The sequence below is a fragment of the Meleagris gallopavo genome, chromosome 3 (genome assembly GCF_905368555.1).
Source record: "Meleagris gallopavo chromosome 3, MGAL_WU_HG_1.1, whole genome shotgun sequence".
Taxonomy (NCBI): Eukaryota; Metazoa; Chordata; class Aves; order Galliformes; family Phasianidae; genus Meleagris; species Meleagris gallopavo.
In genome coordinates, this window is record NC_139406.1 from 13,726,362 (window position 1) to 13,743,532 (window position 17,171).

At 53.0% G+C, this 17,171-nt stretch overlaps 2 protein-coding genes across 3 annotated transcripts in view; one reads left to right on the forward strand and one right to left on the reverse strand.

Annotated features, from left to right (window-relative positions):
* The first annotated feature begins 77 nt into the window (after positions 1–77).
* Positions 78–2,851, forward strand: FOXC1 (forkhead box C1). The gene is made up of 2 exons (XM_085220295.1): positions 78–2,444; positions 2,618–2,851. Exon 1 carries the CDS (start codon positions 702–704, stop codon positions 2,379–2,381), a length of 1,680 nt encoding a protein of 559 aa, XP_085076421.1. The 5' UTR covers positions 78–701; the 3' UTR covers positions 2,382–2,444; positions 2,618–2,851.
* Positions 2,852–9,518: 6,667 nt separating this feature from the next.
* The window catches only part of GMDS (GDP-mannose 4,6-dehydratase), a 393,306-nt gene continuing 385,653 nt past the window's right edge, over positions 9,519–17,171 (reverse strand). For both annotated transcript variants that reach the window (XM_085220296.1, XM_085220298.1), the window contains 2 exons: positions 10,721–10,789; positions 9,519–10,402 (listed from right to left, as the gene is read on the reverse strand). In XM_085220296.1, coding sequence (XP_085076422.1) covers positions 10,722–10,789 — 68 coding nt within the window. In that variant the 3' untranslated portion in view covers positions 9,519–10,402; position 10,721. The remainder of the gene's footprint in view (positions 10,403–10,720; positions 10,790–17,171) is intronic.

A 17,171-nucleotide genomic window follows, 5' to 3' on the forward strand; every position in this document is an offset into this window, starting at 1 on the left:
AGAGAGAGCAAGAGAGAGAGCGGAGAGAGAGGGGAGGAAAAAAAAAAAAAAAAAAAAAAAGGAGAAAACCGTAAGTGCGTAAAAAAGTTCTCGCGGCGGTGACGGATGCTCAAAAGTTCAGGAGTTTTTCCGATGCGTCCCAACGCAGCCCGGCACCGAGAAAGAGACTGAAAAAAAGAGAGAGGAGAGAAAGCGCGGAGCTCCGCCGGCGGAGCGGACGGTGGATTTTTTCCTGCTGCTGCTCGCTTCAAAAAGCCCCACAGAACCCATCCCCGAGCCGGGTCCCCGCTGCAGACAGTTCGCTGCGGAACGCGGAGCCGGGAGCTGCGTCGCAAAGGTTTTCTTTCCTTAATCCCCCTCCTGCGTTGGGAGCTGCCTTCTCCGCTGCGATTGCTGGTTTTTTGTTTTTTTTTTTTTTTTGTTTTTTTCATTTTTTCATTTTTTTTTTTCCTCCTCCGTTTCTCTTTTTTCGCAGCCCTTTTTGCCCCCTCCCCGCTTTTTTGACCTCCCCCCCCGCCCCGCGCGGAGCAGACCGAGAGCGGAGCCCGGCGCCTCCGTCCCTCGCTCCGCCGGGGGGGGCGGGGGGTGCCGCACGGCCGCCGGGCGCTGCTCGGCCCCGCGGAGCGGCGGAGGGTGGAGGGGGAAGGGCCGCGCTGCTCGCCGCGGCGGGAGGGAGGGAGGGGGACGGCTGCCGGGCGGCCATGCAGGCGCGCTACTCCGTGTCCAGCCCCAACTCCCTGGGCGTGGTGCCGTACCTCGGCGGGGAGCAGAGCTACTACCGAGCGGCGGCGGCGGCGGCCGGCGGGGGCTACGCGGCCATGCCGGCCCCCATGAGCGTGTATTCGCACCCGGCCCACGAGCAGTACCCCGCCGGCATGGCCCGCGCCTACGGGCCCTACACGCCGCCGCCGCAGCCCAAGGATATGGTGAAGCCGCCCTACAGCTACATCGCGCTCATCACCATGGCCATCCAGAACGCGCCCGATAAGAAGATCACCCTCAACGGGATCTACCAGTTCATCATGGAGCGCTTCCCCTTCTACCGGGACAACAAGCAGGGCTGGCAAAACTCCATCCGCCACAACCTGTCCCTCAACGAGTGCTTCGTCAAAGTGCCCCGCGACGACAAGAAGCCCGGCAAGGGCAGCTACTGGACGCTGGACCCCGATTCGTACAACATGTTCGAGAACGGCAGCTTCCTGCGCCGCCGCCGCCGCTTCAAGAAGAAGGACGCCGTCAAGGACAAGGAGGAGAAGGACCGCCTGCACCTCAAGGACCATGCCCCGCCGCCGCCGCGCCCGCCGCCCACCGCCGCCACCGGCGCCGAGCCCGAGGGCGGGGGCCCTCCCGCGGCCGGGGCCGCTCCGCCGCCGGTGCGCATCCAGGACATCAAGACGGAGAACGGCACGGCCTCCCCGCCGCAGGCCGTGTCCCCGCCGGGCGCCGCGCCGCCGCTGGGCGCCGTGCCCAAGATCGAGAGCCCCGACAGCAGCAGCAGCCTCTCGAGCGGCGGCAGCCCCCGCGGCGGAGCGCTCCCCGCCGCCCGCTCCCTCGGCATGGAGGGCCCCGAGCCGCCTCCCCCTCCTCCTCCACCTCCTCCTCCTCCCCCCCCTCCGCACCACCACGGGCCGGGCTTCAGCGTGGACAACATCATGACCTCGCTGCGGGGCTCCCCGCAGGCGGCCGAGCTGGGCGCCGGCCTGCTGCCCCCCGCCGCCGCCGCCCCGCGCAGCTCGCTGCCGCCCGCCCTCTCGCTCGGCGCCTACTCTCCGGGCCACAGCTCCGCGGTGTACGGCTCGCCCTGCGGCCAGCCCGCCGCCGCCGCCGCCGGCTCCTACCACTGCAACATGCAGGCCATGAGCCTGTACGCGGCGGCGGGGGGCAACGAGCGGCCCGGCGGCCACCTGCCCGCCGCCAGCCCCGCCGAGGAGCCGCTGCCCGACTACGCCATGCCCGGAGGGGGCGGCGGCGGGGCGGCCAACGGCGGCGCGGGGAGCGGCGGCGGCCCCGGCGGCGGCCCCGGCGGCGGCGGGGCGGGGGGCGGCCACCAGGAGGGGCACCATCCGCACCCGCACCCGCACCAGGGCCGCTTGGCTTCCTGGTACCTCAACCAGGCGGCTGCGGCGGCGGCGGCGGCGGCGGCGGCGGCGGGGGAGCTGGGCTACGCGGGGCCGCAGCAGAGCTTCGCCGCCGGTCCGCGGGACGTCTTCGAAGCGCCGCGGATGGGGCTCAGCGCCTCGCCCGGAGGCGGAGGAGGCGGCGGCAACGCGGGGAGCGGCGGAGGAGCGGGGGGCGGTGGCAGCTGTCAGATGGCGTTCCCCGGCAGCCAGCCGCTGTACCGCGCCTCCGGGGCCTTCGTCTACGACTGCGGCAAGTTCTGAGCGCGGCCCGCCGCCCGCCGCCCGCGTGCGGGGCGGTGAGAGGACGGCGGTGCCCGCTCCCACGTAAGTGTCGCTTTTTTTTGGTTGATCGCTTCCCAGAAGTGCTCTCCCCCCGCGCCCCGTCCCGTGAGGTATCGCCGCGCCCCGCTTCTGCACCCCCACCCGCCCTCCCCCCCCGGACAAGGACTTGTTTGAAAGTGTAAATTGCCACATAGTAATTTATTTTTAATTTGTAGTTGGATGGTGCGGACCAAACGCCACAAAGTGTTTCCCCTTCCCCGAGAAGTGTCGTTAACACGGACTGAAACGCTGATATATTTTTTTTTTCACTCTCTCTATAAAAAAAAAAAAAAAAGGGAAACTGTATTAATCTTATTCTATCAATATTTTTTTCCTGGTTTTTTTTTCGTTGAAAATATCCCGAAGGTATCGCGTTGTTTGTTTATTAATAAATTACCGTTCAGTTGGAATGACCCTGCCCACGTTTGCATACTTTCACGCTTTGCTTTGAGAGGGGAAGAGAAGAGTTCCGTAGCTCCCGCGGGGCGACGGCGCTGCGCGTCCCCTCCGCGCAAATCCCGGGCACCGCCAGGTCCAAAAATCCCATTTCTGTCCCTTCCGCGCTGTGTTCCCCTCTCTCGGCTCGTCCCATACATTGGGAACAAATCCCTCCCGGGGCAGCTCGGGGCTGGCGAGCAAACAAACGCGTTTTCTCCTCAATAAATGGCCGAGAGCGGCGGTGCGGCCCCGGCCCGGTCCCTTGCTGCTGTCGGTGCACGCACACGGGGCGGCCCCTACGCGTTATCCCTATGTTTGTAAGCGGGATTTGAGTGTGGATCTCTATTTAAAGAAGGCTCGCGTGTTTATTTCTAGAAACGCACCGCGTGTGTTTCTAAACCCCGCGGTGGATCTTAGGTGGCTGATAGTCTCTAACGTGTGTTTTCTTAAGTGTGCCGTGGGCGCAGAAATAGCTGCTTTGCGCAGTTAGCAGCGGGGCCGCTCCTGTAGAGCAGCGCTTGATCTCCGAAGGGAACGAAGCGCTGGGTCGCACCGCCGTGGCTCTGCCTTGCTCTTGTCCTTTGGGGACCTTTCCACTCCGCTGGAACGGCCCCACTACTCCGCTGCGGATCCGTTTAGGAAAAGTTGGAGGGGAGAATTTTTCCTACGTAACTTTTAACCTTTTTTTTTTTTCTTTTTTTTTTTTTTTTCCGTCTCTCCCCTGCCTCTTTATTCTTAAAACCTGAAAAAATATATTTCCACGGCCACCGTAGACGAATGGGTCGCAGACTGACATTCTGTCCGGGCAGGAATGTCACCTTCTGCTCAATTTGCAATTAAGAACCTACGGGCATTGAGGATCGCCTCTCCCTTTGCAAACAGCCACCAAACTGCCATTAAGTTGAAAGGCTGTGCCCTGTCAGTCAGACCTGGGGAGAAGGCGATTCGATTGCAGATATTTAAGGCCTAAAGTTTGCTCGCAAGATAATGCCGTTTCCTATCTGCGCCTCTTATCAGGCGGCGACACTCAGCAGTAATTGCTGCCGCATTGCTGAGTTTGCACTGTAAATAAATACAGAGGTGTTCACCTCAGTGCCCCGCTTTTGGGCAGCTCTTCCTCTCCGGAGCAGCGATAATCACAGCGCACCTTCAGCACACCGACTTTGGGAGTTACTGCATAAAGCTGTCTAGAAATCGGTTTCTTTAAATAGCTCACTGTCTTTTAAATTGTTTTGTGTAATTCTTTGATATTATTTTGTTTTTCCTGTGATAGTACCAGTGAAGAAACTATCGGCCCTATTTCTATCTGTGTGTTTCTTGAGTTTGGTCCGAAAAGCTCCCCCCAACCCCACCCCCCGCCCGCCGCACCGTTGTGTTATCGCTGGAGCGAAGGAGAAATGGAGCGAAGCACTCCGGGCCGTTTCTGATGGCGAACCCCAGCTCCCAGCGCTGTGCTCTGCACCCCGCTCCTGTTTTCGCCCTTTTCTCCTCTCAAAATGAAGCTCGGGCAGCGAGCGGGGTCTGTCCCTGCGGTGCCTACTTGGGATCGGTTTCTCTCGAGATTGAACGCCAAAATCAAAGTTAAGGCGCGGGGAGGGCAGAGCGGCGATTGCATGTAATGGTTGCGCGGTATTTTCGGTGCTAAGAGACACCGATCTCCTCGCACCCCCGGTTTTCTCAGCGGCGGGGTGAACAAACAGCGAGGAGAGTGGGGATCGTTTCGTGCCGCTGCTCTGCTGGGGGAGAACGGGGCCGTGAGGCGTTCCAACGAGTGCCGCCCATACCATCCATTGTCCCTGCGCAGGGGGCAGGGACACGTCCCGCCAGGTTCCCGGTTCTTTCAGGCGACCCTCCCGCTCCCGAAGGTCCTGCGGGGAGGCGCAATAGAGGGCACGCGCGGGGTTCGTTATTTCGTATTTATTTTTGTTAATTGTTATGATTTTTTTCTCCCCCCTCCGCACAGAACCATAACGCGGAGAACGGAAATGGCGCTGCGCGGGTTCTGCGTGGGTCTCCCCGCAGAACCGGGCCTGCCCCATCACCACGGAGCCGCCGTCTGACTCTGCGCGCAGTGCGCATCTCCTCGCGAAGCCCCTGTGGCGCCGGGCAGAGGGACGGGGCTACTCGGCCCTGTTCTGCCGCGGGGCACTCCGCGGGTGAGGGGGCAGCGCGCAGCTCCACGCTGTGTTTCAGCCTGAGCCGAATCTCAAAGCTATTGCCTTGTGTGTTGTCCAAGGGAAGAAAAAATCTCGCCTTAAAACTGTTGTTAATCTGAGGGACCGCTCCGTTTGGCCGGCCGCGGTGGTTTCTTCTTTGTGTTTAATTATCTGCCACTGAAATTGAGGAGAGTGTGAGGTCTGAATTCCCCCCGGCAGAAGAGGAATATTCTTCCCTCTGCCCGAATTTCCTCCATAGAATTTCTTCTTAAAGTGAGTGACAGTTTGCATTATGTTCTGCAAAGGTCACAACCAAATATGTGGATTTAAAGCCCTTCTGCACCTCTGCGGCCCCTGTCAGAAGGAGAACACGGTGCGACCGTTCATATCGTGGCTGGAGGCCTTATGAGGAGTGTTACCAAACGTGCGTTTTACGAAATCGGGGCCCTTTCTGAAATCTCATGGAAAGAGCCCCGAGGTGAGCACGGGCGTATTTTCAAAATAGAGCGCAGCTCCATGGCGCGATGGGTGACCTCCGGGCTGCACTCCGGCTGCACGCTGCCCTCTGCGCGTGTCCCCACAAAACGGCACTGTTTGAGGCGAGCGCGGTTGGATTTGCGCTGCCGGGGGCTTTTGTTGCGCTCAGGGGGCAGCGGCGGCGACGGGCCGGGGCCCACGTGAAGAGGAACGCGAGGTAACGATGCGCGCGTTTTCCTGTGTCGTCCTCATGGCGTGAGCAGCAGCAGAACGCCGGACCCGCGCGCCGGTAGTAGAAGAGCGACCTGCGCGCTTCGTGGGGACTAATGTTCCCGCATCCTAGGTCAGAAATCACCTATTTCGGGAATAACCGCTAATTGAACGTTAGCTTTCAATTAATCTCAATGCGAGGTCATTAAAATGTCGGCGCAGTCACTGTTCCCCCTCGACTGCCCGACGGCTCGGTTATTTTAATATGCGCGGTTTTTTGGAAGGTCTGCGAGGCCGCGCAGCAGAGGGCAGGGGCAGCGGCGGTGCCGTCGGGGCGCCTGAGGCCGAGTGGTCGCTGCGCGGGCGCGCAGGTGGCGTGTGGAGCACAGCGGGGCAGCGCGCAGAATGCGCGAGTTTTAGTCCGCCGGACCTCGACCCGAGCCCACGTGCCGTGAGGGTCCCCCTCGCCCTTCCCGTGCGGATTTTGTTTCTTTTTTTTCCCCCCTTTTATTTCCCCCTCTCCTTTTCCTGCCCGACGGCGCGTCCTCCCCGAAGGTGGTGCGGTGCCGCGGTGCGCGGAGCCCTCCCGACTTCATGACGGCGGCGCTCATAAAGCCATTCGCTTCTTTCCAAAGCCATAAACAAACGTCGTGTTAGGTCAAGATTGATGGTGTCCATGCAATAAAACCGGGCCAGGTCAGGAAGGAATAAAATTCAATCAGAGCGCGCGGAATCATTTTTCAGGGGACAGAAAGACAGAAAAGGAGACGGGGGTCAGGGGAGGCGATGCCGCCGTTCCCAGCGCACCGCCGCCGGGGGGAGGGCGGGGGTTAACGAGCGATTGTTTTTTATCAAGAGCGGAACAATGGCAGCGGAGGGGGGAGCGGTTCTGTGTCGGGGCGGCCGCAGCTCCGCACCGGGCGAAGGCCCCGCGAGCGGCCCCGGGGTGCGAACGGCGTGCGGGGCAGGGACTCCCCTCGGCACCGAGAGTCGCCCGCGACTCGCCCGGCTTATAACCTCGCTCGATACTCGCGTGCGGCAAAAATAAGAGATATTAGAAAGCGTGGGGAAGTGGAGGAAAGGCGGACCCAGCTGGCGGCCCGCGGGCTGCGTGGGAATGGGGAGGTCGGCTGTTTTCTGCCATCTCAATCAGCGCAGCTCGGGGCTCTCTGGGTGGGCAGAGCGGAGCGGTGCGTGGGGCCGCCCGGGAGCGGCCCTACCTGCGCCGGGGGTCGGGGCTGTGCGTAGGGGAGTGACACCGCCAACAACGAGAGTTCGACTGGAATCCTCCCTCCTCCTTTCGCCGCCGCCGCTGGGGAGAACGCAGGAAAACGACACGTTTAGAGCCATTAGCTCTGAAAATAGCCGAATTTCCTCCAGTCGGGAAAGAAAAAAAAAAGAAAAAAGAAAAAAGAAAGAAAGAACAAATGATGACACTCGGGATATTTATGTACGATATGATATTATATATTCATCAATCGATGGATACCGAGGTCGGATCGGCACAGCGGCGGAGCAGAAAGGCTCGAGATAGAGAAGCGCCGTAGCGTTGCCCCTCTCTGTTTCTGTAGTTTATTTTCCGAGCGTTCAAACTTCGAGTTTATTATTATCATTATTGTTAATAAATACCTGAAATAAGGGAAAAAAAAAAAAGGAGAACGTTTCCCACTGAACGATAACGTAACAGCGCTGACAGTGCCGCACGGAGCAGAGCGCTGTTCGGGCAGTGCCGGCGCAGCGCGGGGCAAGGGGGTGGGGGGGTGGGGAGAAGCCGGAGCGGGCTCATTAACAAAGCAAAGGTCGCAATTAGCGCCCGCCGCCTCGCACCGACCTCTCCCCCGCCCGCAGCCCCCCCCTCGCCCCCAGCACCGGATCGTTGCGAGGAATCTGTTGATGTTTTTCTTCCACCCGTCAAAACGTTGGAGCTCTGCCGGCCGCAGCGCTCCGGGCCGCGTTTGTTGTGTCTGCGGGCGGCGGGGCACCGGCGCTCAATGAGGGGGGACGGGGGAGAGATCGGCCCCCGCCCCACAAACCGCGACCCCCGGCCCCGAGGGGAGGGAAGGAAAGGGGGGAAGGTGTGACCCTCGCGATGGCGCTGGTGGCTTCGCTCCGCGATCCCGGGGAACAACCCGGCGCGCTGCGGACGGGGCCGGGGGCGATGGGGAAGCGGCCCCCCCCCCGGGAATGGAGGGGGGTCGGACTCGTATGGAGCCGCCGCCTGCGGGAATGGGCACCCGCGGATGGCTCCGGGGAAAGGGTTTTGGGAGAGGGAAGAATAAAGATTTCCCAACCTCCTTCATAAAAAAAGAAAAAAAAAATCAAAAAGAAAGGAAAAAAAAAAAAAAAAAGGAAAAAGAGGAAAAGGGGGAAAAAAAGAAAAAAGGTGGAAAAAGGAAAAAAAAAAAAGAAGAAAAAAAAGAAAAAAGAAAAAATCCAAAGAAGAGAGGGGAAAAAAAAAAGGAAAAAAAAAAAAGAGAGAGAGAGAAGAAAGCCTTTTTTGTTTGCTTGGTTTTGTTTTGCTTTGCGGCAGCACTCCCTCGGCCCGGCTCGGTTCGCTGCCGCCCGTGGGAGCGGCTCCGGGCGCTCAGCTGTGTGCCGCCCGAGCCGCCCTCGGAGCTGCGCGGAGCCGCGGGGCGCCCGACGGCGCGGTCGGAGCGACGCTGTGCGGGAGGGAGGGATGGGGCTGCGCTGCGCCCGACTTGGGCGATGAACGGGCGTTGGGAACGTGGGTTTGTGAGCGGTGCGTTGATTCCGTATAGAGGGATCGTCTGCTCACGTCGCCGTGCGTTTGGATTTTATTTTTCATTGTTTTATTTTATTTTACTTTGTTTTGTTTTGCTTTGTTCCGTTCTTAAAACGTGGTCGTTGCAAAGAGCGCGGCTGGCAGAGGAACTGTAAATCGCCCCGAGGGAACCTTTGGTTTAGGACTCGTTTTGTCTGCCGCTCTCCCCCCTTTTGCCCCCGACACAAAGGCTGAACACCGCCTGGCTCTAACGCAACGCGGTTGGGGCGAGCAGAGAACAACACCGAGGGCGAAGGAGCGCCGTCGATACACAGGAGGGGCTGCAAGCCGGTATTACTGCGAACATCCCAGGGCATCACTGTATGCAAAAATAGTTCCCAGAAATACGTCGTCGGGAAAGTGCTTTAGGGTTGAGTTATCTTGTTCCTTTTTTTCCCTTTAAATGATGATGATTATTAATTGTTACTATTACACGTGCCACGGAGATCTGCCAGCAACAGCCTTTTGCACGGGTGCTGTGGCTCAGGGTGAGAGGAGCAGGGCAGCTCTCATCCCTCCCTCTCTCTCCCACTCCACTCTTGCAGCCCCACAACCCCGGGCTCGCACTCTGTTCACCTGCACAAAGTGGCCCCAATGGGGTGTGCCACAGTAATCCCCTTTCCCCGTGCCCCACAGCACCCTACACGTTTTCTACCGCATCTCTGTCAGCTGCCGGAGCACACAAAGAGCCCTCTCTCCCTGCAGCCCCCATCGTGCCCCCCTGTTTTCTGCAAGACGGTGCCCCATCCAGAACCAAGCACAACTCAACTCCCTTGTGAGAGCTCCCTCTGGTCGGCTGCAGGATGGCCCTGTTCGTGTTTGGGGCACCTGGCTGAAGCGATGGCCACGATCAGTGGTGGAAGATCCCAAACCAACGGGAAATGGACGGGCTCGGCGACCTCTGAATAACCCAGACATCTTGGCACAAAGAGTGCAAAAATATTTACTCACCTTGAAGTTGCTTTAAAAAAGAAAAAAAAAAAAAACAAAAACCAAAAAACAAAAAACCCACGCTTCTTTTATTTTTTATTTTATTTTATTTTTATTTCTTAAGCCATCTTTTGAGATGGTTCAAGCTCCAGTCCAAGGTTTAATCATAGTATGCAGGAAGAAGGTGAGTGGGGAATGAGATGATTCTGGGGGAAAAAAAAAGGGGAAAAAATTACCCAAACCCCAGGGCTGGGAAGGTACTTCGGGAAGAAGGGGCTAGGAAGGACTAAAAGGCTCTCTGTGACCCCTTACACCCTGCAATGAAGATCTGAAGCGTGCGTGCAAGCCCCCTCTGCCTGATCTGAAAGCGATTCCAGCAATTAGGAATTAATTTGGCATGGTCAAAAGGCGATTTCACTGCGAGTTAGATCGAGTTATCTGAATTTTTACAGAGTTCAAGTGCTGGAAATGGGTCGCTGGGGTGGAGGGAAGCTGCAGGAAGGGAAAACAAGGAGTGCTCAGAAGAGGAAGGCAGGGGGATGCGGTGGAGCAGAGGCTGGAGGGCGCACACAGCACCGGGGGTGTGCTGCTGCTGTTGCTGGGGGGTGCTGGCATTCAGATGAGAGAAAGTATTAAAAATGCGCTGGAGGTCGCATTAAGTAATAGAAAGACAAGTTTTAATTAAAAAGTCGGTGGGCTCTCTGGCCAATGGCTCCTCTAGGTAAAGTAGTGCGGCAGGCACCAGAGGTGGCCCGGGGTGGAGGAGCGGGGCTGCCCCCAATGTGTGGGGCCTGAGGCACTGGGGGAATGGAGGAAGGACAAAACCGGCCTTGTACACACAGGCTGCTAGCATAGAGCCACCGGGCTCCCCCGTGTAGCTGTGCCATGGCTGGGTCCCGCCGGGCTCAGGCGTTGGGATTGCTCCTCATGAGCTCCACGTCGGCATCCACCATCTCCCTCACCAGCTCCTGTGAAGAAGAAGGAAGGCGGGTGAGGGCCCAGGTGTCAGGGATGACCCTGCAGCGTGACGAGCCCCCAGCCCACCGCGGGATGGGGAGATGTGGCTCCCCCAGTGCTTGCCTGTGTACTCCCCTATTCGTCCCCTCCTTTGCTTCCCTCCATGAGCACACACTCCTTTCCCAGGGTGAACAGTCAGACATGCCGCTGAGTGGCTGCTGCCATCCCAGGAACAACAGCGCCGGGTGGTCACTGACCATGGCAAACCCCCCACCCTGGGTGGCTCCTGGAGGACGTGAACCCCTGGTAGGCACAAACTCCCCACTCACATCAAATGTGACTCTGGGCTTCCAGTTCAGCTTTTGCCTGGCTTTGGTACAGTCCCCTTGAAGGAAATCCTGTGGAGAAGAGAAAATCACTGTGAGAACGGCTCCCTCTCCCCACTGCACAGCATCGGTGCTGGGCTCCGGTGGGCACCGGGTGAGATGCACACATCCATGCAGGCTGAGCACGGCTCTCAGACCCGGCTGCCTTCTGAGGGCAAAATATTTAAGATGTAATTGTCGTGGAAATTCATATGCCTACAAATCACCAGGAGGCAGCATCCTTTCACCAGGCTATTTTAGAGCAAAAGAGTTATTCTTTGTTTTTGTGTATGTGCCTTACTGCCTTATAATGGTGAACGCTTTATAATAAGTTGTCATACATCTTAGTCATGCTATTGAATGAGCTGCTTCAAATTCCTTTTCCCCCTGCTTGTTTAAATAATGTAAATCACAGAGCAAACATGACAACTGTTCTCTTTCAAATAAAAATGTGATCACAGACAGATGATGCTGAAAGACTGTTGTGAATATGGGTAACCACACGCAGCAGTGGTAAACAGCCAGCTTTTGAATTGCCTGCATCTAAATTTCTTAAGAATTTCCAGCATCCCCATGGAAAGAAAAGTCCAAACACCTCGTAAATGAAAATAAATGATCTCAAAACCGTTACAGAAAACAAGACTTTGTTCATATTCACCTCACTGTTAAAGTGCTTTTAAAAGTGCTACCACACCAAAACAATCCCACAGCCAGTCATCAAAACTAGCAACATTAAACAAGAAGAAACCTCCTGTGACTGTATCTCTAATTAAACGACTAAGGAACTGACTGCATCTTCATGTAATACCCAGTTGGCTTTTGCAACTTGCCGTTGTATGCAATGGTTTATAATAAAGTGTCATCTCTCCATGCAAGTTTAGTTTCTCTGTAGTAAAATTATATCTGCGTGTGTCTAGGGAGCAACTAAACAAACTTTAGTACAGAACTACAAAGCTGAGGCTGAATTTCGCTGCTGTTGATTTGAGGTGCCACTACTTGATGGTGGCAGAATGGCAGGGCTTTGCCCTGTGCCTGGGCCAGGCTTCTCCTTCTCTACACTGTGCCCATTGGTGGGACTGATGGGAACATTGGGGTTGATGGACACAGTGGGGCTGACGGACACAGTGGGGTTGATTTAGGAGGAAGTTTTTCACACAGAAAGTGGTGAAGCACTGGAACAGTTTGCCCAAGGAGGTTGTGGATGCCCCATCCCTGGAGGCATTCAAGGCCAGGCTGGATGTGGCTCTGGGCAGCCTGGTCTGCTAGTTGGTGACCCTGCATGTAGCAGGAGGTTGAAACTAGATGATCACTGTGGTTCTTTTCAACCCAGGCCCTTCTATGATGGACACATTGCAGCTGACGGGCACATTGGATTTTGTACCCTGCTGCTGTTATCTTTTGTGCAAATGTGGTTCAGGTTGTGATAAAATCCAAAATCACCTCATCCTGTGCAGTAAAATGTAGGAAATTCTTCTCTGTAATTGTGTTGCAGAAAGCTAGACAGCTCACTTCCAGCAGCAGAGGAAATCCACCAAAGGAAATATTGCAGAAGGGGATGTGGAACAAACACGTCTGCTGAGGCTGTTCCAGGCAGCATTTGTAATACTTCAGTCTTTATGCTGAAAGCATTCCAGTGTGCCTTCAGAAAAGAGTAAATGGATGTATAGGAACAAAATGATATGAAAATAAAAATGCAGTGATTTCCTTAAATTAGACTAAATGATTTCCTACTGCAGCCCTTTACTGGGTTGTTAGAAACTGCCGCAGACATTTGGGGCCAAGTCATGTAAAACCATGTCAGCTTGAGGGATCCCCCAGAGGGTCGTGTGAATATGGATTGCAAAATCTGGTTTGAAATGAGAAAGGCTCCCACTAACTTTGATAAAATTTGGATCGGGCCCTAACACACTCACAGAGGTATGCCTTTTATCTGGGGTTCAGCTTAGTTCACATTAATACATGTGTATGTATGTGCCTGCAAACAAGGAAATCCTTCTTAAAATAATAATTTCATTATGAAAACAACTGCCTTTTATTCAATTCTAATTCGAGCCACGAGCTACAAGTTGCGTTTTAATACCACCTCGTTTTAAGTCCTTAAAAGCCGTATCATAAAACTTCACATCCACAATCTTTGTAGCAAAAATATCCTTTGAATCCGATCCTACCAAGGATACTGCTTTCCCAGCTAAGAAATGGACCAGCAACAAGCAAACAAATTGCCATTGCTTGCTGTATGTGGCTGCATTCTGCTTTCGAGCAGCTTGGGAGCAGTCTTTTAGCTTTCCTGGACAAATGCTTTTTGTTAAAACAGTTCAGCTTAAAAAAAAACAACAAACAAAACACCTTAATTCCAGTCTTTAATTCAAAAACATAAACATTCGCTGCTAAATGGGTCAAAATGAGATGTGGGGGAGGAAGATTTGAAATCAGTAATAAAATGATTTACAGCACTGGATTACACATAGGGATAAGACAAATAACCAGTGTATTAAATTCATTTACGTATTAAAAAAAAATGGATTTTTTTCCTTAAAAAGCTCACATGCTTTAACAATGATGTAGTAAATGCATTCTGGCATAATCTGTGAGCAAAAGGAAAAAAAAAAAAAAAGAGAGAGAAAAGAGAAGATTTAATATATATGATAATACAAATTCCCCAGCTGATTCAGGTTAAAAGATTTTTAAGTGGCTCTCTTGAAGAAGTTTATGTACTTTTGAGAAGCACTACTTTGTAGTAAGATTTACTTGAAAACAGCCTTGTGGACAAAATAACCCTTATAAACTTTTTAAAAGGTTCTCTTCCAGAAGTTCTCATATCCAGAGATAAAATGCTATGTGATACCACAGTATTAACGCTGTATTACATCTAAATTCAAGGTTTGGTTTTGTTCTTCTTAGGCGAGGTTTCAACACTGAATAGAAATGAAGACTGGAACAAAGCTATTCCTGATTAAAGGATTGTATCGCAGTCGTGTTTCCTGTATTTTTCTACAAGTAGCTCATAATATGAAAACAATAAGGTAATTACAATAAAATAAGAATATTACAAAAAGCTCCTGTTGGAACAGAGTGACTGCTTGTTTATATTATCCCAGTCTTTCACTGAAACCAGAGATGCATTTGTCAGGCTTCCAAAAAAAAAAAAATATATATATATTCCAAAAACCTCTGGCACACTGATCCATAAAGTGTGTAGGTTCTTCAGCGTTGGGGCTCCACTTTCTGGAGTTGCCATCAGCTGAGACAGTCAAGAAAGAAGAGGTAAGCTGCCACCGGAGAAGTTGTGGAAGTTTTTGAGTGCTGCTGCTGAATATCCCCGTATGGCGTGGAAATGATGGAACGACTGCACTCAGTGCCTTGTGCCCCTGCAGGAGAGCTTTGTCCGCAGCGCTGCACTTTATGTAATGACAGGAAAACAAAGCCCTCTGACTTCACAAGGGATTTAGATACTGAGCTGAGAGTTTGCATACCCGAAAACACCGATTAAGACTTTCTGTTGTTCTTATGGTACTCAGGTCACAAAGATAAAACTAAGTCTTCACTCTTGGTTAATCATTTTGGAAGGAACATTCCCTTATTTTCCATGCAAATATAGTTAGCATAAGTGAATACTTATGACAAGTTTTGCCTGGAAGCTGTCTAAGAGTTGGAAACAGCATCCAGGTAAATATTTAAAGTGGAAGGTGAAAAAGACAGCAGTACTGAATATGACAGTAAACTCTCCTCCACCTTTATATGCACCCTGCTGTCATATATCTGTCTCCTGCAAAAAATAATGAGCTCACCCAGTGTGATTTTTTCTCTTTTACCTCTTTTTTTTTTTTACCTCTAACCTGTAAGTTAGGCTGCTAAACTGCATAGAACATACCTCACTATTACTAAATCTGATTTTATGATTCAGTTTCATTGTCCAAATGCACGCACACCAATACAGACGGATAAGCAGTGAGAAATTTGTTATGCAGTGCATCAAGGCATTTTAAAATTAGGTTTTAAAGCCATGAGACAAAAATGCAGAATATTTTGATGTAAATATCACATTTCCCAAGCTCTTGTTCTGGGTGTCATCGCTGCTTTTATTTTGAGTCGTGCAGTGATTGATCTGGTTTCAGTGTGCAATGCATCACTGTCTCATTCAATTAGCCTTAGCTGAAAATGTAAAGCTTCAAGACAATGTGAGAAAAAGGAGATAGCGTGGCCTGAAAGAAATCCAAGGTTTCCTTAATTGCTACAGCTCAGCTGATTGCCTTTAAAACGTTCCTTCGCTTAAGCCAGCACTGAGAGCCAGTTTTTGCTCGCTGCTACAGCAGAATAAAATGCAGACTGAATCCTCAGTAAAACACCTGCGATGGAATCATGCCCAGCTCCATTCTCTGCAGCAGAGACAAGGCTTTACCTCTAAAAATAAACAGACTTGATCTAAGCACACAACAGTTTTACTGCATCTGAAAAGTGGCCAGGGTTAGGTTCACAATCAGCAAGGCTGCTTGGAAGATGATTTGTTACAGCAGAGCTCCCACAAGCAGGGAGTGCAGACCCAGCTCAGCACAGGCTCTGGCTTACGTGTTTAGTCTTGCACTGTTCCTCAAGGAGTTTTGTCAAGAAGGATTTCAAGAGTATAGAGGCAAACATCTCCTGCAAATGCTGCTTGTCTTTTACTTTCCTTGTCTCCTACTTAAGAGCCTTCCTTTAACTTGTCCCATTAGAAGAAAAATTATTAAACAACTTTTGAAGCCAGCAACATTAGCTTACAGCTTTGCATTTTTATCTCAGTAAAGCAAACTTCATTTTATGAAACAATGCTCTTTTTGTAGCGTTTTTTTTTTTCACAGCAAGTTTTATTGAGCATGTCTCAGTAACAGCATTGCTGCACTGTACTCCTGTGTCTCTGCTGCAGGTCATTCCCCCTGCTGCTGCAGGGGAAGAGCCTTGCTACAGTGCTTGCAGTGGACAGGAGGCTGCATGTGCAGCTCACCACCTAGTTCTGCCTGCATATCTCCAGTCCCCTGCTTGCCACTAGGCCCTGGGATGCTGTGTCCCAACAGAGATGCAAAGACAGAGAGCCGTTGCTGTGACTTCAGTTGGGCTGTTCCCAGTGTGCTGTTAAGAAAAGCAGCCAGACTTCACTGGACAGGAGCTGCAGAGTCTGAAAACGTGCATCTTGTTGGTACAGAACCCAATGCCCACGTGAGCTGAGCTCTCACCAGCACCCTGAAGGAGTTCCAGAAACAACCATTGCACCTGCTGGGCTGTGGGCCCTGCTCTGCAAGTACAGAGAGTTCTGGCTCCATGTCTGCAAAGGGTACTGTTTCGTATACTATCTATAGTAACGGGGAAAAAAAATGTGCAATTTTAAAGCAATAGGCTCCTATCACCACAATAAATATGAGGGGAATGGAGAGAAAACACATCCATGAGCAATGCCTAAGGTTAGTGACAACACAGTAAACATCTTCAGGAATTTCAGAGGAGCCGTAATGTGTCGCTCCGTTTTCACTTTTTCTTTTCTCTGTTCTTAGAAAAGCAAAGTTGTGGAGCAGCCAGGGTGCCGAGGGAATAGAGGAATGCCAGTGAATTTGGTTCCTGATCTAAATTTGTTTTAATGCAGCATGAACAGACTGCTTTCCACTCTTGGGTCAGCAGTCTTTAGCAGAAAGACAGCATTGTTTGCAAAGAACCACAGGAAAAGGCAAAAAGCAACCGATGGGTTGAAACTCACATATAACAAAATATCACTCAAAATAAGAGGCACAGTAAGAGGTACGTTTTCCGCCCCCTCCCTTCCCCCCCCCACCCCCCCGGCACGTTTTCATGTGCAAATCCCCTCCCTGCTCAGAAAAGCTCCAATTTTAATAAACCCATGGCAAGGGGAAAAGAAGGGGAGGGAGAAGAAAACGAGGGCCGTGCTGACACTGTGAGGCGCTGGGCACCTGTGCTTCTGAGGGCCCTTGCAGGTTGCAGGCGCTGGGCACCTTCAGGGCACGCAACCCAGCACAAGGGGCCACGCAGCCGCGTTGTCTGTACAACTTGGTCACCTTCCCTGCTTTTCCACAGGTGTTAGAGCAGCGGTTTTGCCTTATCTGTTTGATAATCATTAGTGTCACCAGCTTCCAAAGGGTTAAGGCAAACGAGCTCGGCGCAGCAATAAACATTAGGGTGATAGTAACAGCAAGAGAGAGATCGTCTCCCTCCTCCTCCTCCTCCTCCTCCTCCTCCCTCCTACATCCCTTTCCTCCCCTCCCTCCTGTGCCTTTTCCACTTCACTGCTGCCTATCAGCATGAACTGCAGCGAGGCCAGGCCTCTCCAGCAATGACAGGGGCGATAAGAGACCAGAAGAAAACAGCAATCCGTCTGGCCTGCTCAGGAAGTTGGAGTTTGGCAGCACTGTCCATCAGCGGGACCAAGCGGCGG